At 39.2% G+C, this 26,865-nt stretch overlaps 1 protein-coding gene across 8 annotated transcripts in view; it reads left to right on the top strand.

The window, feature by feature from the left end:
• Positions 1-26,865, top strand: part of EHBP1 (EH domain binding protein 1) — a 292,232-nt gene that overhangs the window by 169,642 nt on the left and 95,725 nt on the right. For all 8 annotated transcript variants that reach the window (XM_053380363.1, XM_053380362.1, XM_053380361.1 and 5 more), the window contains 4 exons: positions 7,205-7,383; positions 8,037-8,085; positions 15,735-16,634; positions 19,519-19,662. In XM_053380363.1, the coding sequence (XP_053236338.1) occupies positions 7,205-7,383; positions 8,037-8,085; positions 15,735-16,634; positions 19,519-19,662 (1,272 nt within the window). The remainder of the gene's footprint in view (positions 1-7,204; positions 7,384-8,036; positions 8,086-15,734; positions 16,635-19,518; positions 19,663-26,865) is intronic.

The raw sequence follows: 26,865 nt of genomic DNA, 5'->3' as shown, positions 1-26,865 counted from the left end.
AAGCCTGATCAGCTCAGCAACCCAACAATACTCAGGAATCACCACTGCCACAACTCCTAACCACCACACGCCCTACCCCAAGTGGACGCCAAGCCAACCTCAAACCAAAACTATCAGGGAGACTGAGATGACACCAACCAGGGAGATGGCAAACAATGCTAAGATGGTAACTCCCCTTCAAGATGATGACCACCCAATAACGAAATGAGATCTGAGGGAAATGGAAGCAAGATTAGAAGCACGATTAGAAGAAACACTGAAGGCCACAATGGCTCCCATGCAGGTACTAATCAACAACCTAACCTCCAAAGTGGAAGCTCTAGAGAACAAAAACCAAATGCAAGAAAGAATAATAGAGCAATACCGGGAGGAGAACGCACGTGTGAACAAGAAACTGGACGAACTGGTAAACCAAATGGAAGCAGAACACAGAGAGATGAAAATTAAGCAAGCCGACCTTGAAGACCGCAATAGACGTAACATCCGCTTCCGCAACTTTCCTGAAAAAACAGAGGAGAAAAGCCCAGCAGACCTAATTATACGCTGGCTGAAAAACACAATCCCAAGCCTGAAACTTGAGGCAGATGACTTGGAGAGGGCTCACAGAGCCCTAAAACCTATGCCAAAACCCAGCGCCCCCCCAAGAGACATCATTGTATGCTTCACACGCTACAAAAAGAAGGAAGAGATATGGCACCACCTCAGAAACTCAAGCAACCTTCGATATGGAGAAACCCCCATTCTGGCCCTACAGGACCTATCTCAGGATACCCTAAACCGGAGGAAAAGCCTGCGCCCATGCACCCAGCGTCTCCAACAAGCAGGGATCAAATACCGATGGGGCTTCCCCTTCCGCCTCATTGTAACAACCAATATAACACAACACATGGCTACCAACATACCAGGGAATCGCCCCACATAATAGATAAGCAAGATGGCTAACCTAAAAGCAATCACATTAAATGTGAGGGGGCTGGGAAACCCCATCAAAAGAAAACGCATCACCTCATACATAAACACCATGAAACCACACATCACCTTCCTACAAGAAATACACAACCCACCCAAAGGCAGCAAACTCCTGAGCGACCCCCGCTTCAGTCAACAGTGGGTCACACAAGGCTCAGGGAAAGCTCGTGGTGTAGCCATAATACTCAGTAGAGACCTGAACTTCACTGCCACAACAGTCCTCAAGGACAAAAAAGGCAGATTCATTTTCGCTAAAGGGACAGTAGATGGCAAAATCAAACTGACAATCAGCTCCATATATGCCCCAAACATGAAACAATTAGAATTCTTCCAGAAGACACTAAACAAATTCCTCTCCTTCTCTGAAGGGGAAGCAATCCTAGGAGGGGACCTCAATCTAAATATGAAAGGTTTATCCCTGAAAGATATCCACCCCACAACCCCATGGACAACCTTCCTCCGAAGGAAACCCCCAACAACTAGGAACTCTTACAAGTTACTAAAAATGCTAAAAAACAGGGGTCTCTACGACATTTGGGGTGAGCAAAACCCGGGAGACACCAGCCATACATTCCAATCGGGATGCCATGATACAGTGTCCAGACTGGACAGCATTCTACTCACACAGGGTCTGATCCCCTCAGTAGAATCAACAAACATAGGTAACATTAAAATCATAGATCACGCCCCAGTAGAAGTCATCGTTAAAATAGGAGAAGGAACACAAACCACCCCATCATGGTCCTTCAGTCCCATCCTAACTACAAACAAACAAATTAGAGAGAGTCTCACAAAAACCCTCCAAAACTACTTCAAGGAAAACGATGTAGACAATATAACAACCCCCCTCCTATGGGACGCAATGAAAGCGGTCACCAGAGGAGCTTGCATAAAAGAGAAAACATTCCTTAAAAAACAAACCTCCTCAAAAATTAGCAAAATAAAACAAGACATCACAGCCCTCTCATCACGCTACAAACAAACAGGATCTAAAAAACTCCTCAAACTTATAGAACAAAAAAGGAGAGAACTAGACTCCCTAGAAATTAACAAAACAATGATCAACATTCTATACTCTAAACAACGTTTCGACGAATATGGAGGGAAAAACTCCAGATTACTAGCAAATAGATGTAGGAAAAAAGCACTCAAAACAAGAATACACTGCATCACCAAAAAAGACGGCAACATAACATTCTCCCCCGAAGAAATAACCTCAGAATTTGCAGAATTCTACTCCAACCTATACACCTCCCATAACCCACCAGAGAAGGAAATCAGAACATTTCTAGCAGGACTGACCATGCCTACCCGAACTGATGAGGAACAGGAATTCATGGACAGCCCTATCACCCCAGAGGAAATAGATGCGGTCCTCAAAAACCTGAAACCACACAAAGCCCCAGGCCCAGATGGCTTCACAGCAGAATTCTATAGGAAATTCAAAGAACCCTTGATGCCCTACATGACCCGCCTATTCAACGACATCATAAAAGGGGGCCCCATCCCCAAAACCTGGACCCACTCCAAAATAGTCTCCATCCCAAAACCACTAAAAGATAGCCTTAAAGTAGAATCATACCGCCCAATCTCATTAATAAACCAAGACTACAAGATATTCACATCAATCTTGGCCAACCGCCTAAAAATCTTCCTACACAAGTTAATAGCCCCAGACCAGACTGGCTTTGTCCCTGGCCGCAATATAACAGACCCCATCAGGAAACTACTGAACCTGATCGAACACAGCAAGGCAACCAAACTCCCATTGACAATTATGTCCCTAGACATCCTCAAAGCCTTTGATTGCTTGGAGTGGAAATACATATTAGCAGTACTAACTAACATGAAATTTGGTCCCAACTTCCTACAAATCCTCAAACAAATATACTCCCAAGCCTCAGCAAAATGCAGACCTAACAATATGGATTCTAATACTATAGCTATCCAAAGAGGCATGAAACAAGGATGCCCACTGTCTCCCTTCTTATTTATCCTGGCTCTGGAACCCCTAGCAATCCGCATCCGAGCAGCCACAGACATCAAGGGAGTGGAAATAAAAGGCAGAACCTATAAATTAGGGCTCTTTGCAGATGACCTAATGGTCACAACACCAGACCCCATAAGCACAGCAACCTCCCTAATCAGAGAACTCAACACATTTGCAATGGTGTCGGGCCTACAGGTAAATTTTACAAAGTCAGAAGCTATGTGCTTCAACACCCCTCCTCACACCCAAAAAGAACTCATGAAGGTCACCAAAATAAAACTTTGCCACACCAAGTTCAGATACCTAGGGGTACAAATAACCAGAAACCTCAATAAATTGTACCTCCACAACTACAAGCCCCTGTGGCGACAAATTAACAAAGACCTAAAGAGATGGAATAACATGAATTTCACTCTCTCAGACAAAATAGCCATGATCAAAATGATCACACTCCCAAAACTAACCTACCTATTCCAAACCCTCCCAACCTGGATCCCCTCAACCCAACTTCGCAGTTGGCAGAGAAAACTACACTCTTTCATCTTCTCACATAAAAAAACCAAGAATAAGCCCCAAATACCTGCACCTCCCCACCTCAGAAGGAGGATGGGGAATCCCCAACATAGAAGCATATTACAATGCCAACCAAATACGCCATATAATCCCATATATACTAGAAGATGAGACAAAACAATGGGTACACCTAGAGAGGGACACAATTGAAAACACCTGCACCACAACATACCCACTCCTCCCAAACAAACTAAAGAAAATTCCCACAACACTTAACAGGTACACACAGACCATGCTCAAAGCATGGAAAACACAAATAGGCAAACTATCCCCAACCCCATCCCCACTAATCCCCCGGCGTACCACCCATTATTCCACCATGCAGCACAAAACCTCCAGATAAAAACCTGGCGAACCAAAGGCTTATATCGCCTAATAGACTTTTATAAAAATAACAAACCCTTGTCAACACAAGAAATACAAGACAAACTAGAAGACACCCAAATGACCTGGTTAACACAACACCAACTACATGCCCTCTTAAACAACCCAACAGTAAAATCAGCAGCAACTAGGCCCCTGACAACCTTCGAAAACCTCCTCCTAACAACAAAGGGAAACGGTAAAGGGACGGTATCCGCAATATACAAAATACTACTCCAAAACCCCGCAAATCCCCTAGACGCAATCAAAAAACAATGGGAGAATGACATAGGCTATGAGATTAACCCCACTCAATGGACCAGAATGTGGTCTAAACCCCCCTTTAAATCCATATCAACGAAAAGAAAAGAACTCACACTGAAACTCACCTACAGGTGGTACCTAACACCAAGGAAACTAGCACTAATACACCCAGGAACCTCACCAAAATGCTGGAGAGGGTGCACCTCCACAGGCACATACCTCCACATGTGGTGGGAGTGTCCAAAAATTCAACTATTCTGGACAACAGCCATACAAGAAATATGTAAAATAACTAAGCAAGTAATAGACATCACCCCAGAATTGGCCCTACTAAACATCTTCCAAGACAACAATGCCCATTTACACCACAAAGAACTCATAACCCACCTGCTCTCAGCAGCCAGAAACACCATAACCAGACACTGGAGAGACCTGTCAGGAGTAAGCATGGACCAATGGTACCAAATAGTATGGGAAACAGCCCTACTAGAAAAATTAACTAATAAACTGAAACTGACACGGGGACAAACAGAAGAAGACGCCTTCACCCCGGTATGGCTCCCCTTTATCACATACACAGCCCAACAAGACAATGACAATAATCCACCAACAGCATACAAATCAATATGGCTAACCTGATCCAAAACGCCCACCCACCTCACTCACACACGAAAACAAAGATCACCACAGCCAATCACAAGCAAACAATCACACCCTAGGCCAACCCCAACCTCTCTCACCACCAAAGGAACACAAGTGAACAACACAAACAACGCTGACACCAAACTCTACATACATTAAACATAATAGAAACACCGCCTCCCGACCCCACCCCCATCCATCTTCCCTCTCTCCACCCCCCCTTTCTTTTTTCTTTCTTTTTTCTTCTCCCCCTAATGCCTCAACAAATGAAACGGATTTGTAAAAATGTTACATGGAAGAAGAAGAAAAAATACGAGGCACTACACTTCTGTAAAACAAGAAAATCCTTAATAAAAAATATTAAAAAAACAAAAAACCAAAATGGGACTTGCCCCACTCTCCTTTCCCTGTGCATGCTCCACACCCTTCCCAAATCTGCTCTTGGGATGCCGGTGGCTCTGTGGTCTAAACCACTGAGCCTCTTGGGCTTGCCGATTGGAAGATCGGTGGTTCAAATCCCCGCGACAGGGTGAGCTCCCATTGCTCTGTCCCAGCTCCTGTCAACCTAGCAGTTTGAAAGCATACCAACGTGAGTAGATAAACAGGTACCACTGTGACAGGAAGGTAAACAGCATTTCCATGCGCTCTGGTTCCCGTCACAGTGTCCCATTGAGACAGAAGCGGTTTAGTCCTGCTGGCCACATGACCCGGAAAACTGTCTATGGATAAACACCAGCTCCCTCGGCCTGAAAGCAAGATTAGCGCCGCTACCCCAGTCGCCTTTGACTGGCCATAACCGTCCAGGGGTCCTTTACCTTTACCCAGAGGGTTGAGAGAACCCCTAGATTTAAGGGGTGTGCAGGAGGAGGAAAGAGGGGTGGTGTTCTGTTGTGCATGCAGAAACCCTTGCATTGAAGGAGCATTCACTTAGCGCTATGTTGGATTTCACCTGAAGTATTTCAGACATTAACACTTTCCATTGCTCTTTACTTGCTTGTGAATGTTTGCAAATGTTTGTAATCTACAGTTTGTCTGTCACCAGAGAAACCTTTTTACTCTTCTTTCAGCTTTGCCTGTTACTTGCACTTAAGCATCCATCACTACTGTAGGCATAGATCCAAGCATTAAAACTGAAAGTAGTGACAACAAACAATTTTTTCAAGTAATTTGGCATTGTATGTCTGTGCTGCTGAAGGGTATATGAATTAGATAATAACATTCTGCTTATCTGTGAATTTGTTTATTTAATCACAGCTTATTAGTCTAACAGTCAATAAAAATGAGAAATTACCTTTGTGGTATTTCTGTTAGAATGACTGTAAGCAGCCCATGAGCACTAAAAGCATAAATCAGTTGACAGTTGAGTTTTAATTGCTTAGCACTGGCATGCTTTAGTCAAGGGGGGGCATCGTTGGTCTTTCAAAGTTAGGCACGCTGGTTAGGATTATTTCTTTGTAAATGGGTGCTGTGGAGAAGTACTAACAACTTTTTTTAGCCTCTGAATTTGACAACTCTTGTGTACTTGGCATTCTTGCTGTACACTTATGGAATACTATGGTTTCTCTTCAGATCGTATGAATCTCTCTTACAGAATTCCACACACACACCTCCCCCCAAGCTAAATGATCACATTAAGGTTCATGAACGAATGCCTTCCTTTTGTCAAACTAGTTCTTGAGAGGTTTGCATATATATTCCAGCTGAACAGTCCTTCACATTTAAATGTGGATAGGAAATATTTTTAAGCTTTTAAAAAAACTAACAAATATTTTATGTGAAAGCTAGGGGGTGAATTACCTTTCAGATACAGAAAACTGAAAGAATAGATGCCAATGTCTTAAAATAAAATTATTACTAACATATTCCAGTTTAAGTCCGTATAACTGTTCGTCAGCATACAGCAACTCACATTCTGAATTTGATTTTTTATTCCAGGAAATCTCAACTTGTGGTCACCTTTGACCTTGATATGTTTTGCTTTTGGATAATCGGAATGCTGACTGTCTTCATTAAACGTAAAATGTCTTTATGAGGATGTTTTTACAAGACTGAAATTTGAATAACTTCTGTAAGAATGTGTGACATAACTACATACTATGCAATAATGTGCCTTAAGTCTTTAAGGACTTAACGTTAGTATTTCTCTCAGTATAGTTGGCATGTTCTTTTTTGTAACGTTCGAATCCTGTGTGGCACATCCTTCAGAGACAAATGCCAAAGGCTAAGTCTGTAAATAATGACTTGAGATTTGTGTCTTTTTTCCAAGTTACAATGATTGTAAACTGACAGCTTTGAAGGACCTAAACTGACATCAAAGGATGCAAATTGTCTAGGCAGGTCAATTAATGATTTCTCATCTTCCATTACATTATATAATGTTAGCTTTTTTCCTGTTTTTTTCAGCCAAGCCCAAAACCAAGTCCTGTTTTGGGGAGGAAGACAAATGCTAGTCAGTCACTGCTTGCTTGGTGCAAAGAAGTTACTAAAAACTATAGGGGAGTGAAAATCACCAATTTCACTACATCCTGGCGAAATGGATTATCCTTTTGTGCAATATTACACCACTTTAGGCCTGACCTAATGTAAGTAGAAGCATTTTGTCTTTGTGTTTGACATTTTTTCTTATTGTGGTGAAATAAACATGGCAAAAATAAATACAACTTTAATTTCCTGGATTATGTCTCTTTCATTTCTATTTCAGTTTTTTGAAAATGCTATCCTGCAGGGTGCAGCAGAAATGTACAAATGTCCATACCTTATGGCGTTTCTGACACTTTCCCCCAAACCATTCCTATTTCTCTTTCACTTGATTTTGGTGTGGATGTTTTTCTTTCTAATCTTATACAAAGAACTGACTTGAAGATTATTATGAAAATGGTGTTGGTGTTGAAATGAGATGAGACAAATAAGCCTGTAGCTCTATTGTACTGACAACGAAGGATTACCTCATAGAAAATTTGGTTGTCAAAGCTAGCCTCAAGTCCCTGCCTTAACTTCTCTTTTTAGATGGAAAGCTTCAGGCAATGAAACGTGCAATCTCTATATTTTTATTTATGTATTTATTCTTTTAATTTTCCACACTATTAGTTTTGCTGATTGGATTGCAGTGAAATTGCTAGTTACTGTTTGATGCTGTTTTATGTTGAATTCTTTTTTTTTAAGATAGTGGTTTGTTTTAAAAACTGCTGCTTTTATCAAGTACTTTACATACCTACTGTGCCATTTTCCCCCTCAGCGACTACAAGTCTCTGAATCCTCAAGATATTAAAGAGAACAACAAAAAGGTAAGAAGTGCTAGAGGGAAGGGAGAAAATAGATATAGCTACAATTTTGGATCACGGAAGGTTTTTATTAATTTTGTGGATGTGAGGTTGTTTGGTAAGGTCATAACTGTACCTCACAGAAGGTTTTGAGCCTCCTGTGATTCAAATGGGATGCATTATTGACTCTAGTTTGTCATAGTTTTAAACATTCATGACAAATGTCATGATGGCATTAGGGTTTCATGTTTATATGGGCCTACATTGAGAGAGAGAGAGATGAGGAAGAGCGGTAGGTCTCTTGTGATCATTCTATTTTTTGTAATAATTTAATTTAAATTACAAAATATCATTGTTCAGTAATTATCTTGCTTCAAGGCTTGCTTGGTCACTACTTTAATATGAACGCTGTCATTGGTATGGTTATAATAAGCACTGTTTTGACTATGGCTTTTATTTTACGAAAGAGAAATGGAGATAACACTTCACATAGGCTTTTATCCAGCGCAGTCAATTAAACTAGCGGTAAGGTGCATTGAGTTTTTATATTATGCAGAGTATTAAACAATGTTTTTGGTTGGTAACAAGATATATTTTTAAAAAGAATGCAAAAATATTAATGAAGTACTGTCTGATAGTGCTCTGGGTCCAGGTTTATAATCCTCAGTAATATTAGGTAATCTAATACCCTTTTGATGTAAAGGTTATAAAGGAACATTCTGAATTGAGTTCAGTGATTTGAGACTCAGTCTAAGAATCACAAGGAGACATTTTGGTACTTAACGCTGCTTGCTACAAAAGTATTTTACTGTAGTTACAAATTTTAATTTCCATAAGATTCTAGGGCATTGGCCCTAGAGGGATCTATTTAAAAATTGCTCATTTTCCACTTGATTCGCCTGCAACAAAACTAAGTGCAAATCAGCTCAATTTGTTTTATTAGCTGTTTTTTTCATCTAGGCAACGTGACTTTATACTTCTAACTGATCATTTTTAAATTAGCTACAAAATTCAAGATAATGCGTAGGAAAATTAAATACCCTCCTTAAAATGCCACCTTTTTCTGTACGCAGTAGATTTACATAATTCATTCAGGAAATCCAAACATATGTTTCATATGGGAAACGTGTGTGATGAATGATTGATTGATAGAATAATGAAGTTACATGAAAACTATAGTATATGTAATTTTCCAGTATTATAAAAGGAGTGAAATTTAAGTGCATGTTCATGCTCTTCGAACACAGAAGAGTCATCAAAAACACATGGGTGATTTCTGACTAAAGTCACTGAAATTATTTAAGTCCATTAGTTCATTGTATCTACTCTGAGTACGACTAACATTGACTATCACCCCATTCTATCATTTCTGTAGCTACTGTTTGTTGGAAGAAATTAATGAGAGATTTTTGAACTAGAAGTAGATGCATTGCCATCTTTTTCGGCATTATGTGTTAAGCTGTCTGATGACCTAAGAGGATTATCTGTGACATCACACTGATTTCTGTTGCAGTGTGTTTTAACATCAAAATCCTATGATTGTACAAGCTAATCAAACATGACTGAGGTCCTTTGAGTATAAGAGCTAATCAAACATGATTATAAGCCACAGTAAATAGTAGTTTGATTTCTGAACAAATGGTGTTAAATATACAAATCAATTAGGTAATTATCATTTATAAAAATTATGACTAGGAAGTGGAGAGTCATTTTAACAGAAAACGTATTAGCCCATTTTTATAATGTTAACTCAGTCTCTTTATTAAAGAAGCAATTGTTGATGCCATGCTGTGGTGTTTTTTCATTCTTTCATCACTTTGCAACTCTTTGCCTGACAGCAACACTGAGTATCTCAGTTGCTTCCTGCAGATTTATTTCCTAAGCTCTCACAGTTCTGCCTGATAACCCTGCATGCCCTTGATTGGAATGAGCACAGCCCTGGGAACAATTGCCAAGTATAAATTCCATGCAGATGTGTAACACATTTGACAATGAATGACTCCTCCTGACCAATTAATGAATAAATAACACCCTTTTTTGTCCCTCTCTGTTCTGTCCTGCAAATTGACAGAGGAAAGGAAAATGCATTGAGGACTCTGGCTTTAGCTATGAGCATTAACGTTCAGAAATGCAACTGTGTTAGAGGAGACTTTGCCTGTCAATTATATTTTTTCCTAAACAGGTAACTTTGATTTGAGTCATTTTATACAATTACGTATCATGGCATCACAAAAGCATGTCATCAGAGTGTCCTCTAAAACCTTTTCCTACACGAAGGCTGCAGTCCCATTCATTCTTTCCAGGAAGAAAGCCTCACTGAGGGATTTAGGCAAGCATAGGATTGCCTGTTTAAAAGCAGGACTGAAAGGATGTGGGACATACTTACCTCTGACATCTGACCTTGACCAATATGGCAAGGTGTTAAATAATAGAGATATGTTTAGAATAGTGCCTCTGGTGATCTTGCTAATGAGCTGCAATTGACACCTGAAGTCACCTAGTGCAAGAATGCTGTTTCTGTCTTTAAAAAATCCTTCATTAGGAAACATTTATAGTTCAAATCCCATTTCAAAGATTTGATGTACAGACTGTTAGAAAATGTTAGAAAATATACAAATTTAATGAATTAAGATGAAGAAGAAGTTGGTCCTCAAAAATGAAGTTAAAAGTCAGAATGCCTTAAAAAATGTCTTCTGTTCAATTGCTAAAACCTAATCATTTGTCCTTATTTAACATAAATGTATGTTTTGTAATATGATACTGACATAGTTATTTCTATACACTACAGCATTCACAGTGCTTATATGCTGGGAGAGTTAAAGACTTCATATTTTTACTTCAAAATCTGGGAAGCATTAAAAATATACCATAGATTCAGCTGCTGCTAATCAGTTTAGTTCATTTTGGCTTTACTGAATAGTTCATAATATATATATAATATTTCCTATGATGAAAATTTGTTTCCTTCTTATGAATACATATATAAATATTACAACATATTTGAAAATATGCCAAAATTAGGTAAGGGGATTTAGCAAATCCTGATCCAGCAAAACAGATCTATGGCCTGGAAGTGAATGTTTCCTCTGAGCACACTGAAATTGCTGTACCATAACTATCATTGGGAACTATGTATGCTCATAATCCTCTGGGCTGAGATCTTGTTTTGTAACAGAACAAAACTGAGGCTTCATCCACACTTCCTTCCACACATTCTAGACACAGGTCCAGGGTTTCTAGGTCTGTGTCCGAGCTGGGGTTTCTTTTGTCCCTCTGCTTTCCCTGGGAAAACCCATGGTTTACCACTGAATCAGAACAAATGGCAATCCATGGGAAACCCAGCTTTCCGTCCCCCATCCCCCCAATTCAGCAGTAAACAGCAGGTTTTCCTGGGGAAAGCTGTGCGACAAAAACAACAACAAACAAAAAAAAAACCGCTCAGACACAGACCTAGAAATCCTGGACCTGAGAGTTTATCAACAAAATAACCTACCTGCATCCTGTAGCCTAGATTAGTTCCCAAAGGCCATGTTTTTTTTAATGGTATTTAAGGGGGCCACCACTAAAAAGTCCCTGTTCCATATGCACTTTCACATTCAGGCATCTGAAATGGATATGTTAGCTCACTTAACATAGAAGAGATAAAGTGCAGCTGTCTTTTTGTGTTCCTTGGTTTTTCTATGGCTGTATTGATCTTCTCTATTAGTAATTGTTTATACCATATAAAACATATTTATACCATTGTTCAGCCCAAAAAAGGCTCCAAATGGTTTACAAATATCAGAAATAAGATTATGTCTACCATCAAGCAATAACAACTATAAAGCTTTATTTAGCAGCTATTAGACAACCTGTTGAGATGATATCAAGACTTGCAAAATTTGCACTACATTAAACGTATCAATTAAACCTTCACTGAGTTTTACAATGTCTCATTTTCAGGATTTATACCCTATCTTATCACAGTGAAATCTCACGTCAGTTAAAACTGTGGTTACTCAGAGTAGAACCTTTGCAATTAATGCACCTAGCTTAATTGTGTTCATCAATTTCAGTGGGTCTATTCTGAGTACAATGTATTTGAATAAATAAATAGAAAAACAATAGCGAAATTCCACAGACTAACGAGAAACAGCAGATATAGAAAAGCAGCCAGTTCCCACTAAAAAGGAGAGATGCAAATAGTTTAAAAACAAACCAAACAGTTAGATGCCACTGAAAGCTCAAGAGCGCAAGGTAGACTTTTGCCTGGCAGGTTAAAGATAGTAACAAAGGTACCAGGTGAACATATGTTAGGAATTAGTTTGGCAGTTTTGGTGCTACCACTGAAAAGGCCTCTTTCTGGTAGCAGCCTAGCCTTAGAAGGCATGACAACTAGAGAAGGGCCTTCCGTAAAGTTCTTCACAAGTGAGCCATCCACGTGCAAGAGGCTGTCCTTCAGATACGCCAGGCCCACAGCATTTAGGGCTTTAAAGGTCAAGACTAGCAACTTGAATTGAGCCCAGAAGCAAACTGGTAGTCAATAAAACTATTTCAGTCCTGTCCTTATAATATTTTTGGCAGCCAATTTCAGACAACACCATGACCGCCACATTTTGAAGCAACGGCAATTTCCACAACCAACTTCAAGGGCAGCCTCAAGACCAAAATGTTACAGAAATCGAGCTTAGATGTTGCCAGAGTGGCTGGAAAAACCCAGCCAGATGGGCGGGGTATAAATAATAATAAAAGAAGAAGGGATGCAATTGGTGCACCAGCCAAAGCTGATAAAAGGCACCATAGGCTACTGAAGTTAGTTGGGTATCCAGCCAGATCCAGCAGGAAAGTTGAACCAAGCAGCACCTTCAGGCTGTGAACCTGAACTTTAAGGATGGGAGTGCAGGGTTGTGGTTTTTTGACTATGTTCATAGTATATAATTATGCACATATCACATTTAAATATCCCAACTAAAGAATCACCTTCTAAAAGAGGATAACCTATTTTAACAACACAATCTGAAACATTCTGGACAGTAACTTATAACAATATTTTCACAAACAGATATTGTCCTTGCAACTCATACATTTTTCCCCTCCTGAAATGACTAGAAACAACACCAGAGTTTTCAAAAGTGCTTTCAAGGAATTCAGATTAAAGACACTTTTCTCTCTCTCCCACTTTTGATTATGATTCTAACTTGTTATCTTAACAATTTAACACAGTTTGCATTTTACCCCTCTAAACGATTGTTTCATCTTTTCTATTAAAAGTGAGATCAGTTAGTGGAAATCATTTGTTTTTCTCAAAAGTGCCTATAAATTGAAATAATGTCCATACTTCCTTTTTAAAAAGCCTTCCTTGAAATACAATACTATTTCTTCAAGACCTATGTAGGATAGTAATAATTAATTGTAAATTGAGAAACAGCTGTGATTCTCCAAAACTGGAAAAACCTGATGCATGTGCATTCTTTGAAAGGCTAGTAGAAGAAGTGGCCGCCCATGCTTTACTTAGCAGTTTGCTAGAAGTTAAATGATGAGTAACTGCTTGCAAAGTCAGACACTGGTTAGATTTTTGATAAATAGATAGATGGATAGATTAAATAGAGTGAAACAACATAGAGTGGCAGATTGTTGTTATCTGGTTACACTTTCAGACCAATCCAGATTTTCATAGGTGGTAGAAAAATGATCACCAATGATAAATATGTACCAAAATGGATTTGTGTAGTATAGCCTCATATTTTTCTTTGTTATTTTACTTCTTTATTTTTAAAAGTGATCAGCATGCTCTCTCTCTTTTTCTTTGCTCCAGCTTAAAGCATTTTTAAAGATTACCGTATTTTTTGGTCTATAAGACTCACTTTTTCCCTCCTAAAAAGCAAGGGGAAATGTGTGTGCGTCTTATAGAGCAAATGCAGGCTTCACAGCTATCACAGAAGCCAGAACAGCAAGAGGGATTGCTGCTTTCACTGCGCAGCGATCCCTCTTGCTGTTCTGGCTTCTGAGATTCAGAATATTTTTTTTCTTGTTTTCCTCCTCCAAAAACTAGGTGCGTCTTGTGGTCTGGTGCGTCTTACAGAGCGAAAAATACAGTACTTGTTTCTTCCTGCTATAAGCGAGAATCATTTAACAAGACTGTAGGTAATATTTAAAGGGCAGTTGTTTTGTGTAGAACTCTGCCTCTATTATTATTGCTACCCAAATGCTTATTGTTATGATGGGTGGCAGGGATGTGAAGCTATTTCTTGCATACTTTGGAAGAGTGTCTCTGTGGACTCTGCACAGAGAAACAAATTGTGCCACCATGGAGGATTCCGTCAGTGAGGGATGAACCAGTCAGGGTCAAGGGTAGAAAGCTAGTTATGTAATTATCAACAACTGGAGCCTACATTTGCTTGTTTTCCTATTCCCACCACACACACAGCTGCCACTTTTCTACTGTCTCCATTAAAGTGAAAGCCTGCAAGCAGGTACTGTGTTCATTTGTTTTTAAACTTCACACAACACTTATAAAATGATAGGTATATAACAACAACAACAACAACAACAGCAGCAGCAGCAGCAATGATATAGTTACTTTGAATTTACTGCAAGAGTATCTCTTAAAGTGCAGCTTTTTATCTATTCTCATATCTGGGGAAAAGTAAGTGGAGTGTGCTAAACCTCCTCTCTGTCCCTGTGACTCTTGGCCATTATGAAGGGAGCCTGTTCTTATATGCACAGATCTATTTCTTTATCTGCATAGCCCCATCCTATATTCTGCATCTTCGTTGCACTAGAGGAGGGTTGCCATATTTCAAAGAGTGGCAAAGTTGTTGAGCCCGGGCAAAATCCCGGATATGTTTGGGAAATTCCGGACATATTGCAGGGTGTGATAGTGTATGCGTGTGAATGCATGTATACGGAGAGAGAAAGAGATTGTTAAGATTAAAAATGTGTAGGCTGAATGAAAAGAATTTTGTTTTGTGATTGTCTCCCTGAGATGGGTTGATCATCTGGATCCTTAGGCCCAGTTCACACAAACAAATGAGATGGTTAACCATTAAAAAACAAACAAAAACACTTTGATTGCAGATGAAGGCACGCATAATTGAATGTACCTTCATACAGAACTGTCCCTGCACACAGAGCAGTTAATGTCATCAAGACATACCGCCCCCCGCCCCCCCGGTCATGTCTGTCCCCCCCCCCTTATTTCTTATTATCATTGTTGCTATTTTAAAATAGTGGTACGGGAAACAACTTTATATTATAAATATATAATAGTAATAATACTTTATCAACAGCACGACACTTCTTTCAATTTCAGCAAATGGATCTCTGACCATATCTTATTTGAAGCCAATGTGAAGTTTCAGTGTTGATTTCAATTGTGCTGAACGTGATCTCAAAAGAAACTCAATTCAGAATCATAAGTGTTTCCCAACACTATTGTATGCTTCTTTTCAGTGTGTACTATCAAAGAATCATAGAGTTGCAGAGTTGTAAGGAACCCCAATGGTAATCTAGTTCAGTCCCCTGCAATGCAGGAATTTCAGGAAAGCATCCATGAAAGATGGCCATCCAATATTTATTTATTTTATATTAAATGTTTGTAATCCTTTTAAGATTGCACAATGAAAGCATTGACTTGAAAACATTGACTTGTCTTGTACAATGAAAACATTGACTTTGTTTCTGTTTATTTTAAGGCCTATGATGGATTTGCCAGTTTAGGAATATCCCGGCTGCTAGAACCTTCTGACATGGTTTTGTTAGCAATTCCTGACAAACTGACTGTTATGACCTATCTTTATCAAATCCGGGCACATTTCAGTGGGCAAGAGCTAAATGTGGTTCAGATCGAAGAGAACAGTAGCAAAAGCACATACAAAGTGGGCAACTATGAAACAGACCCAAACAGTTCTGTTGATCAGGAAAAGTTTTATGCAGAACTAAATGACCTGAAACGGGAGCCAGAACTGCAGGAGCCTGAAGGGAGTTTGGCTGACACTGTTTTTCAGGGTGACTCTGTATTTATAAATGAGAGTGGAACTGGCAAGTCAGAAAGTGAGTGTCAGACACCAGACCAGCATCTAAGCCTAAATGTGGCTTCCCCTTCCTCTCACAGGACTAAAAGTGACACAGATCAACAAAAACAACAACAAAGCTTAGGAAGGACTTCTGGACTTGAGGAAACTGTGAAAAGCAGCACAGCACAAGCACAGCCCTTATTGGGGAGGAGAAAACTACTAAAAGCAGACACGTTGGATCTGAGTGATTTGGCACAAGTTAGCGATCCAAAAAGTGATGCTTTCCCAGAAACTTTATGTGATGAGACTGACAAAAAAGAACATCAAAATTCTGACATTACCATTAATTTCTCAGAACTAGAAAAACATGAACATCCAGATGTCAGCGAAAGAAGGAAATTGGGTTCTGAATTACATGTTGAAAAACCAGAATTGGGAGATAAACCTGGATATTCCCACAGTAGGGATGCAGAGGTTGATAAGAAATGTAATGCCTCTCAGAGGCAAATGGAGACTGACTCTGAATTTGAGACCAAAACAGCTATAACTCCAACAGATCTGACTGCAAAAACTGCACAGGTAAGGAAAAATTTGCGGAATAGTGCAGTGTAACTTCTCTAAAATTTGAACATGCAATGCTATGTTGCATCATGTTAACTTTAAAGCACAGCTTGTTTTTTATTGTATGGCTCAGCAAATATATAACTACGGGTAGATAATTTTGAAAACACATTGCATTGGAAGGAACTTCTAGCATCCTTTTCCCATGCTGTTGATCCTTTCTGTTTGAATGTTCTGTCTGTCTCCTGTTTCAGAAAATCATTTTGTATAATAAGCTTACTCAAACAGTCTGGGTTTTACGTGTTTTTCTTATGGAATGCAGAGTTATTTAATGTACATAATATTTAGCATCTGAATGATGACTCATTGAAGTTCTTAATCTACGCCATTCCAGTAGTAACCGCTGCATAGGGCAAGTCCCTTTCCCCATCTCCATGCAGCAGAAAAGGGTGGCTAAGGCTGGGACGCCGGTGGCTTGCATGGGCTGAACTAAAATGTCATTTTGCAGCCATCCATACTTTTCACCTGCATGCAATACCAGCACTTTAATCCCTATAAAATAATACTACATTACTTGAATAAAATCACTTACCATTCCTAATAGCATAATGTTAAAATTGCTAAGACCATTGATTGACTCAGGCAGAAATAGCAGGCATGTTTTAGAAAATTATATTGAGCAAGGACATGGAATGCTAACCTGATCATATGATTGTGGATCAGAAAGTGGTGATTTCTAATTCCAGCTCTCATGAGAGCACTGTCCAGATTCCATGTTGTCACTTTTTTGTACCAGTAAAAAATGATTACACTTAAAATATCTTTCAAATGTTGTTACAATCTAATTCATGACAACTAGAAAAGCACTTCAAAGGTTTATGCACTTTATAAACACTTGCGAGTCTAATTAAGATTTATCCTGTCTTGCTTAGGCATAGTTTCCAATATTACAAAATAAGTTTTGCTGCTTCAGAGTTCCTGCATATGGGATGCATACAAATTACTGCATACAAGTTTGAAAAAGTTGTGCAAGTCATTTGCAAAAACCATACGAGTTTGTCTCTACAGCCTTCATACCAGGAGCCGCTGGGGGGGAGGGGGGAGTGCCCTGGGTTGGTGGACATTTATGTTGAAGTTGATTTTGTCAGCAGCAGCAATATTGTAGAACCTGTGCTCAACCTGCCATTAGATAGTAATGTGTGTTGCTTTGTTTACTTCAGATAGTAGGCATTTCTCCCCACCACCACCATTCTATATTTACAACTCCTCTATTCCTGACATTTTAAGAGTGTGGCAACCCTAGCAAACAAAAAAAGAGTTGGAGCATGTGCAGAGTTTTCATGTCTTAAACTTAACTTATCATAGCACCATCATGACTAAAGGAATAAAATGGGGCTAGTTTCTCGGGTTCTGATTTGCTTGGGAGTAAACACAGTTTTGTTGAAATCCTTCCCAGGGTTCATATGCAGAAATTACACAGAAATAGACCTACCATGTAGTTCTCATAACTGATTGTCAGCTGTACAGCAGTAAACAATCTCCCAAAATTTCAGCCAGTTACCATTTATAGTTTTCATTCTGTAAATGAAAAAAGCGCCCCCCCAAAAAAAAAAATTGTATCCATGCATTCTATTGATTTTTTGCCGTGTGTGTGTGTGTCCCAGTCACTGCTAACCTATGGGGTATAACAAATGTATTGTGGTTTTCAAGAAAAAAATAAATGTAGGAAGCAAATAAAATTTCACACAAAAAAACAAACCAATCAAACAAACAAACAAACAATGACATGGGTTTATTCTGAGACTTCTTACCACCTCAAGACACATTTGAATTTGGCTTGGGGTAGGAAAATACCCCAGATATGTCAGTTTTATATGACACTGGTAGTTTCTTGGGGTTGAAAACTACCCCATGGACTATCTGTGTCAATTTGATACTTTTCTCAGGTGAGGATTAAATAGAAACTTAGCATCACCACCAAATGCAGTTTTTCCCACTGAAAGCTTGACTGGCAATCATGGCATTACTTTGTGGGGTTGAACTGAAGTTATGCAACACTGAAGGACAAACCACGCACTCATAAGAAAGAGAAAGAACACTGATGATCCAGTCTGAGTAAACTCTTAAGTAAACATGTTGTCTTCAGCAGGTAGTCCCAGAATGACTGAGTTATGCATCTTCTTTTTTCCTCAGCATTTTGTAAGACACTCACATTCCACCAGTCTTCACTTCCACATCACACATGGCTAAAAGAACATGCATTTCTTCCCCTATAGTATGGTTACACTTAGCATTGCACTTAGAGTACAAGGTGTGTGTCACATCAGCAGTCTCAAGTTAGTTTATTTCTAGATGACTGGCTCTACATTGGTTCTCTGCTCAACATATGCTTTTAACTGAAAAGATTCTGCTTCACTTCCTACCATGGTCTTAAATGATCCTGTTGCATGCTTGCTATACAGTTTTCCCCACACCTGTGTAGACATTGGCAGCACAGTATAGCACCGCTTTGGCCCCATTCACACATTATGGTAAACCACAATTAAATAGCTTGCTGTGAACAACGAGATGACTCTCAGAAGCAACAAACAATGCTTGCTGATTTAGCAGTACTTTCAAACCTGGACTTGGTGCTTTGTTTCACTCCAAGGTACTACTAAGACTGAACTTTGGCTTCACATTTTGCTCTGAGTAAAACAAACCACGATCCCCACTGAGATAGTAAAGCTGAGGAAGGGATTGTGATTTGCTGCTCCTGCTCATACAAAGGGCAGAATGAAGCAGGAGACATTTACCATGGTTTACTGTGACATGCAAATTGGTTTACTGTGACATGCAAATGCATTGTGCATATAGGATAACTGGGGGCTTATTTCTCATTCATTTTTATTTTATATTTAAGCAACGAATGTTATCAAGACAAGAAGAATTAAAAGAACGGGCAAGAGTTCTGCTTGAACAAGCAAGAAGAGATGCAGCCTTGAAGGCAGGAAATAGGCAGCTCTCCAGTTCCACAATCTCAGGCCGCTCTAAGCAACCAAATGATGTAAGGAATATTGGCCATCATGGCGGTTAACAGATTATATATATAGTTTTCCCTTTCTGTCTTTTTTTTATTTGGTTAGTGAACTAAATTAACTGTTACTGGACATAATACTAAAGCATAGTAATATGTGGAAGTGGCAGCAGGGTATTATTTATGGGTGATTTTGCCTATCCTACAAGTGCTGAGCGTTCATCTCCTCCAACCAAGAGCTGATTATTTTCCTACTGACTGAGGCCAATGAAAGATCGAAAGTCCATTGAAAGCAGTGCTCTTTGAGTGCTAGCCGGTTTAAGATATTAGTCAGATGAAAGGCAAAGTTATCTGTCATGTTACAGTGTTTCACCCAGTACTGTTTCTCACAGTGACCCTCCTTTTATCATCAGAATGAATTATTCTCATAGCATTGGAAAGCATAGCTAAGCAAACCTGGGTCCAATGGGGAGGCAGCTGCAGTTGCCTATTGCTCCACCAATAACCTCAATGGTGACCTGGAGGGAACTGTAATCTCTGGAGATGAAAGCTAATTAAATTTTTATGCAATCCTTTCCAAAGCTGAGGTTGCCTGTTGTGTCACATTATGTGCTGTAATTTTGCAATTCTAACCATTTGCACATGAGAAACTGTGCTAGCACTGCAGTGCTCATTTTGCTAATGACTGCAGTATGGCCAAAATCTTTCAAGCCTTTCAATAAACCCTTGATTTGTATTTGCAAGTGTAAACTGCCTTGCCCCAATCTTACCTGATTTTACTTTTTACTTTACTCATATTTGCACATGTGTAATTGTTGGGAAGGTTTTACATGCTAACCTGTCCAGGCTTCGTAGTGAATAGCTTTTATCCACAGAAAAAAAAATCAATGCAATTGGTCAATGATTTCTCTATGCTTTGAATTCCATTAAGGTGACCTGACTGAATGTTGTATTTACATTTCAGATTGGCATCAAGTTTTTTTTTATTGTTGTAGTTTAACCTTAAACCATCATAGGAAATTGTATTTAACTGTAATTTGAATTCTTCATGGCATAGAATAATTTTTAAAGAGCAAAACTAAGCACTCCTCATATCAATCTTACATTTTTCATTAACATTATAGGACAATGTACCTAGCTACAATATGCTAAGTACTACACACTGATAGCAGAATTGTGGCCTTGTAACACCTAGTTACTAACCTTCCTGGTGGTTTATACAATCATTTTGCTCATCTCAGATACTATGCAGTCACACATTTATCATTAAAGAAGTAGTTTTCCTTAGTTTTGAACATCTCCACCTTTGCAATAAGCCTCTAAACACCACATTTATTTTTATAATTTTTATCCCTGTTGATATAAAATGTTTATTATTTTCAGAGGAAACCATGGTAAGAATGATTTATATAGCCTAAGTTAAATCAAGAGTGGTAGACTTTTTTCTTTTTCTTTTGATATAGCTATTCCAATTTACCTTATCATTAAGAATTCCCCCACAAACATTTTGGCACTGCTCCCTTAATACGTTATGAAAAAAATTTTCAACAAGGTACAAGCTTCATAGTTTTCCAAACCTCACTTTCCTCATCGTGGGGATAAACTAATGATTGCAGGTTTTTCATCTGATGAGCATAGCAAAACTGCATTCATGGTTCACCTCCCTGAGGGGTGTGGGATGCATGTGCCTGAGACTGGTACTTTGTTCTCCAGAAAGAAATGAATGAACATGTCTTTTTATTGTTGTGACACTCATCCAGGTCATTTGCAGCAATCTACTTATTATTTCCTTTTCAGTTAAGCTTATCTTATATCTCTTTAACTATCCCACACATATGCAAGCATCAACATATTAGTTCAGTGTTTTGCAATTAAACAAATAGTGATACAGTTACCCCTCCCCAACTGGAGCACAGATATTGTTGTTGTCACAGTTGCGTGTCGAGGTCCCCAGGGCCACCCCAATAACTCACACATCACACCAATTTTTTTGTTTAAGGTTTTTGGCATAATTTTGGCCACAACTTTATTAAAATACACATTTGTGAGTAGTTGCTTAGGCATTGGTTGCGACTATCTGCCCCCACCATGGGGGACAGACTGACTTTCCGCACAATGTGAAAGTCAGAATAGGGGAATACACTTGGGGGTAGCGACGGAGCAGGGAACCTGCCCTCATCCCAAATGCAACCAGGAGCTCATTGCTATGGCCCGAGCCCCCTTGACAGAGTGGACAAGCAATAGTTAGCCCCCAATTCCTTTAACGGAATCCCTTGCAGCAGCAGCATTAGAGGGGCAGGCACTCAACCTACCAAGGGCAGGCACTCAACCAAATGGCCCCAGCCAATCAGCCAGATGGACAAAATTCTTACCGGGAGAGGGGGACGGGCAATCCGATGCACCGTCGAAAAGAGGAAGCCCTAGCCTCGTGCAAGGAGTTTTAGCATTTCTGGCTGTCAATCAACAAATGGCAACATTAACTTCTTCCCAACAAGGGAAGCCCCAATCGCATCAGTGGCCAACGATCAATTAGCCCGCCCCCAACTTTGGAGTGTCCTGGCAGCCCCCACCACAACACGTGCTCTCCATGAAGGAGAACATGCTCTTTCAGATGTCTCTGTAAGAAGTCAGGCAATACATAATTGAATCAAGGGAGATGTGGGAGGAAGATGCAACAAACTTAAAATGGATTTGGAAATTATTCAAAACAATAAGTTTCCCCAAATAACCCTGAATCTGTAGCTTCATGAGGCTGCTGGAAATTATATTTGAGCTACTTACTTGCCTTCTTTGGACCCTGGGGAGACCCCAGGGGAGACTGTGAGGCAGGATGTCTTGGAAGGAAAATGAAATTACAGTGGTACCTCGAGTTACAAATGCCTCAGGTTACAAACGCTTCAGGTTACAAACTCCGCTGACCTGGAAGAGTTACCTCAAGTTGAGAACTTTGCCCAAGGATGAGAACTGAAATTGTGTGCCTGCGGTGCAACGGCAACAAGAGGCCCCATTAGCGAAAGCACGCCTCTGGTTAAGAACAGTTTCAGGTTAAGAACGGACCTCCGGAACAAATTAAGTTTGTAACTAGAGGTACCACTGTATATCGATTTTTATATATTAGTAACTTTGTACAATGGTACCTCGATTTATGGACTCAATCCATTCTGGAAGTCTGTTATTAAACCAAAACCGTTCTTAAAGCGAGGCACGCTGCCCCTAATGAGGCCTCCCACTGCCAGTGCCCTTCCACCGTTTGGATCCCGTTTTTAGACCGAGGTAAAGTTCTCAAAACAAGACACTATTTCCGGTTTTGCGGAGTTTGAAAACCAAATTGTTCTTAAACTGGACTGTTCTTAAATCGAGGTACCACTGTACTAACATAACATTTTTTATATGAAATTGTGGTTTTTGTAATATTTTGTTTAAGTTGTCTGTTGTTGCTTCAGTTTATTGTACACCACTTAGAGATATTTTTAGAGTATTAAGCGGTATAGAAATTAAATAATCAAACTACAGTTCCTAGAATTCCCTGGGAATTAAACTGGCTGATGCCTGTAGTGAAAATGTATCCCAGCATAACTAACAGTGCTTATTCTTTTGGAAAGTTGCCGCCCCTTGATGCTGATAAAGCTAAACTAGAGAAGTAGCTGTCCTTGTGAATGAGGGAGGGAGGGAGGGAGCTATGTAGAAGAGGCTCCTTCCATAGGAGTGAAGAGCAGCCGGTCAGTTATATGAGAAAAATAAAGTTAAGAACTGGAACAAACCTGGGGTTTTCCCCTGGTAACTCCTGAAGAGATTTTGCTTCTATTCCAACTCCAGCCAGTGTGGTGTAGTGGTTAAGAGCGGTAGTCTCGTAATCTGGGGAACCGGGTTCGCATCTCCGCTCCTCCACCTGCAGCTGCTGGGTGACCTTGGGCCAGTCCCACTTCTCTGAAGTCTCTCAGCCCCACTCACCCCACAGAGTGTTTGTTGTGGGGGAGGAAGGGAAAGGAGAATGTTAGCCGCCTTGAGACTCCTGAAGGGGAGTGATAAAGCGGGATATCAAATCCAAACTCTTCTTTTAATTTCAGCCTACAGTATTTAGAACCACTGAAAATTTTAGCCCTCACCCAAACCTTCATTTTTTGGTCAGCGTGCAGTGAAACAACAGAACTGAGGAATTCACTTTTATATATGTATACAAAGCGTTTCTGCGTTGTGCTTTTTCCAAAGTGTGTGACAGAAGCTTTTGACACAGCTTTTTCTTAGGTCAGGATTATATTCTATAGTTTTTAAGAAAACCTGCTCACTACTTGCATTAAGAAAGTTTATCAGTTAGGTTTGGAGAGTCACCAAATTAAACTGTGGCGTGTTGCTTTGCCTTGCTTCACCCAGCACACTGGACATGATGTTCCTCATGATATTGAAATATTGCTCAGTTAATGTTAGGAATCGTCATGTTGCAAGGATGGGAGGCAGCCACTTTCAGTGGGACCTGTCTGGTGGCACTGCAGCATAACTATGTGTGGGGTATAGTAATATCAAAAGAAAATAGAGCCATGAGCTTCAGGGAACCCTTTCCCTACTGCTTGCAGGAAACCCTGTGAGGAAACCCTTCTATCTGCTGCAAATTCCTGCTCACTGCATAGGAGTCTCTGGCATATTCTGTATGGTGCACACTCCATTGCATTGGATTTTGCATTGGATTTTGGCTGAACCTCTTGGGCCTAGCTGTTGTCCCTACACAAAGTGTGTACCCTAGGACATACCTGAAAGGCCTGTGTAACCACATATTGGGGAGGAAGATCCATACTGATGAGCAAGCTGTCTTTCAGGGAAGCCCAGCTGCCTTTAGTAGTGTTCTTATTGTGGAATCCCAATGAGTCTCTGCAAGATCTTAAGCCTTCCTGGAACACAGTCTGAAAACCTGTGAATTAGAGGGACAGAGTAGTTTTAAAATTTGAACTTAATCCCCATTTCCTCAATTTCAGCTCATTATTTAAAACAAGATATTTTACATGTTTATATTACTAGCCTCTCTCTGTGTGTAAAAAAAAAAAAGGTAAGTGTTAAAATGTTGGGACTACACAGTAAGCAAAAAAGGGTACAGTTTTTCACCAAGAACAGCCACTTATAGACATGGAAATACTGCATGCAATAAGTTGGAGCAAGATTTATGCTTAAAAGATATCAGTTAGACACATTTATTTATATTGGTGTCCTGCTCCAACAACTCGTGTTGGCTGTATCTAATGCATACTTAATACGTACTTTGTATCCAGGTATCAATCTGTTTTGCCTATTACATATCATTTTCATGTATAGGAGATATTTTAATAGGGAAGTGGAAACTTTTTAACATGCAAACTGACCCATATGAAGCAAAAATAATTTGTGGCAATCTTAATAAATCATCAGACAAGCAATTTCCTAGAAAGGGAATGCTTCACCTGATTTTGGAAGGGGAAAAAACCAGATATAATTTTGGCATTAATTAAAACTACAAAAGAGCTTTTCCAGTGTCCATTAAAAATTGTCATATATTAACTTTATTGGTTATTGATCCCATCCAATATTAGTCCCACTACCACCATCACTGTGATACAAACAAAATATACAGATATTTGGAGGGCTGCTGGTACATTACCAAAAGGCATACATCGTAGGATGAACAAGTTGAAAGGTGCATTTGACAGAGAGCTGTTAAGCTTCATTTGAAACTGTTATAAGTAAAATTGTATCTAAAGACTGTGGACAGGTTTACTTATTATTATTATTATTTACTTAAGCAAATTGTCAGAACATACTGTTGCACCTCAATTCGCTACAGCTTTCCTCAAAAGAAAGGCTATCTCTCCCTATCCAGAAGGTAACGGCACCTTTGTCTAACTGCCTAAAGAGGCACTACCAAGTTTCTAAATTGTTTGGATTTACATTATCAGTAAATTGCTTATGAGAAATGAGAGAACCAAGAGAATAAGGCTGGCTGCTATCAATTAAGCGTACAACAGATCCCCTTTTAAATATATTGAAGGGTGGGACTTTATAGAAGGCAACCTTGCCCTTTGATGATAATTGGAAAATATTGATTGGGGGGGAGGCTAATCTGTCATGCTGATAATTGTGACCAGATTTAGATATCATCAGATTGCCATTAGATTACAAAAGAAACAGTTACTATCTAATTGTTAAAAAGATTGAACATTATTTTGATAATCCCTGAGTGTTGGTATCTTATTCACTGTTGGCCATATTTGTCTTCCATCTATGCCTCTAAAAAGCTGTCAAATGTGGTTTAAGCTGATAAGGGTATTCACAATAATATTTAAATATCATGAATATGAATTTTTTATAGCTATTTTAAACTGCATATGTTGTCTTAACTGACAGAAAATACAAAACATTTTTAAAAAGCAAACTTGTTCATCTTCTGACGATCTCTGTAGTCTGATCCAGTTTTAATTCACACTAATATTATATTTTTTATGGAAGAACTTTATCTTCTTTTAAGGTTTAAAATGTTTTGATGGCATACATACTATGTTTTTGTAGTAATTGAAGAGAGAGGCAGAAATGCATTGCTTCAGAGCACAAAATTTGGCATGCACCACACGCATAAATAATACATTCCTTTCACTGTATATTGTTAGAACTTAGAATCAGATATATTTAATGAACTCTTTTGCTTTCATAACAAGTAACAAATAAAAATAATCTTCATGTAATATTTATTACATAATGATGTAAATATTATTTGTGGTGCAGAATAGATCGATTTTGTGTTTAAATAAAGTGGTTAATGCCACCACAAGTTATTTTAACACTTCTGAAGGATGCGGCCTGGGGGGCATCACTTAGGTTGCAACAGACATAATTTTTTTGGACTTTTAACTTGCATGTTGTCTGACCTGTGTCATTCACTATCAAACAATACTGAAAATGCCCTGTCAAAATTTAGCAACATATTTCTAGGCCATGTGAAGAAGCACTAGCCTTTTTCAAGAACCCAAATATTTTCTTGTTTGCCCATAAAGACCAGCAGTGAAGTGATCTCTATTTCAGAGAGATCATTTCTGTACAAAGCCAATACTTTTTCTTAGCACCAGGGATGCTCTTTCTATGCAGCTGCTAATGACCATAAATGTTTTTGTGTGGCTGTTTTCAATTCATCCCAGGATGATATCAACATTACTTAGAGCCGTATGTTTCATTGCCTATTCTGTTATTTCTCAGCATGCACGAGGGTAGAGTTAAAAT

This window comes from Podarcis raffonei, chromosome 3, assembly GCF_027172205.1.
Source record: "Podarcis raffonei isolate rPodRaf1 chromosome 3, rPodRaf1.pri, whole genome shotgun sequence".
Taxonomy (NCBI): Eukaryota; Metazoa; Chordata; class Lepidosauria; order Squamata; family Lacertidae; genus Podarcis; species Podarcis raffonei.
Note: the sequence above shows the minus strand (reverse complement) of the source record. Positions and strands in the feature narration are given on the sequence as shown.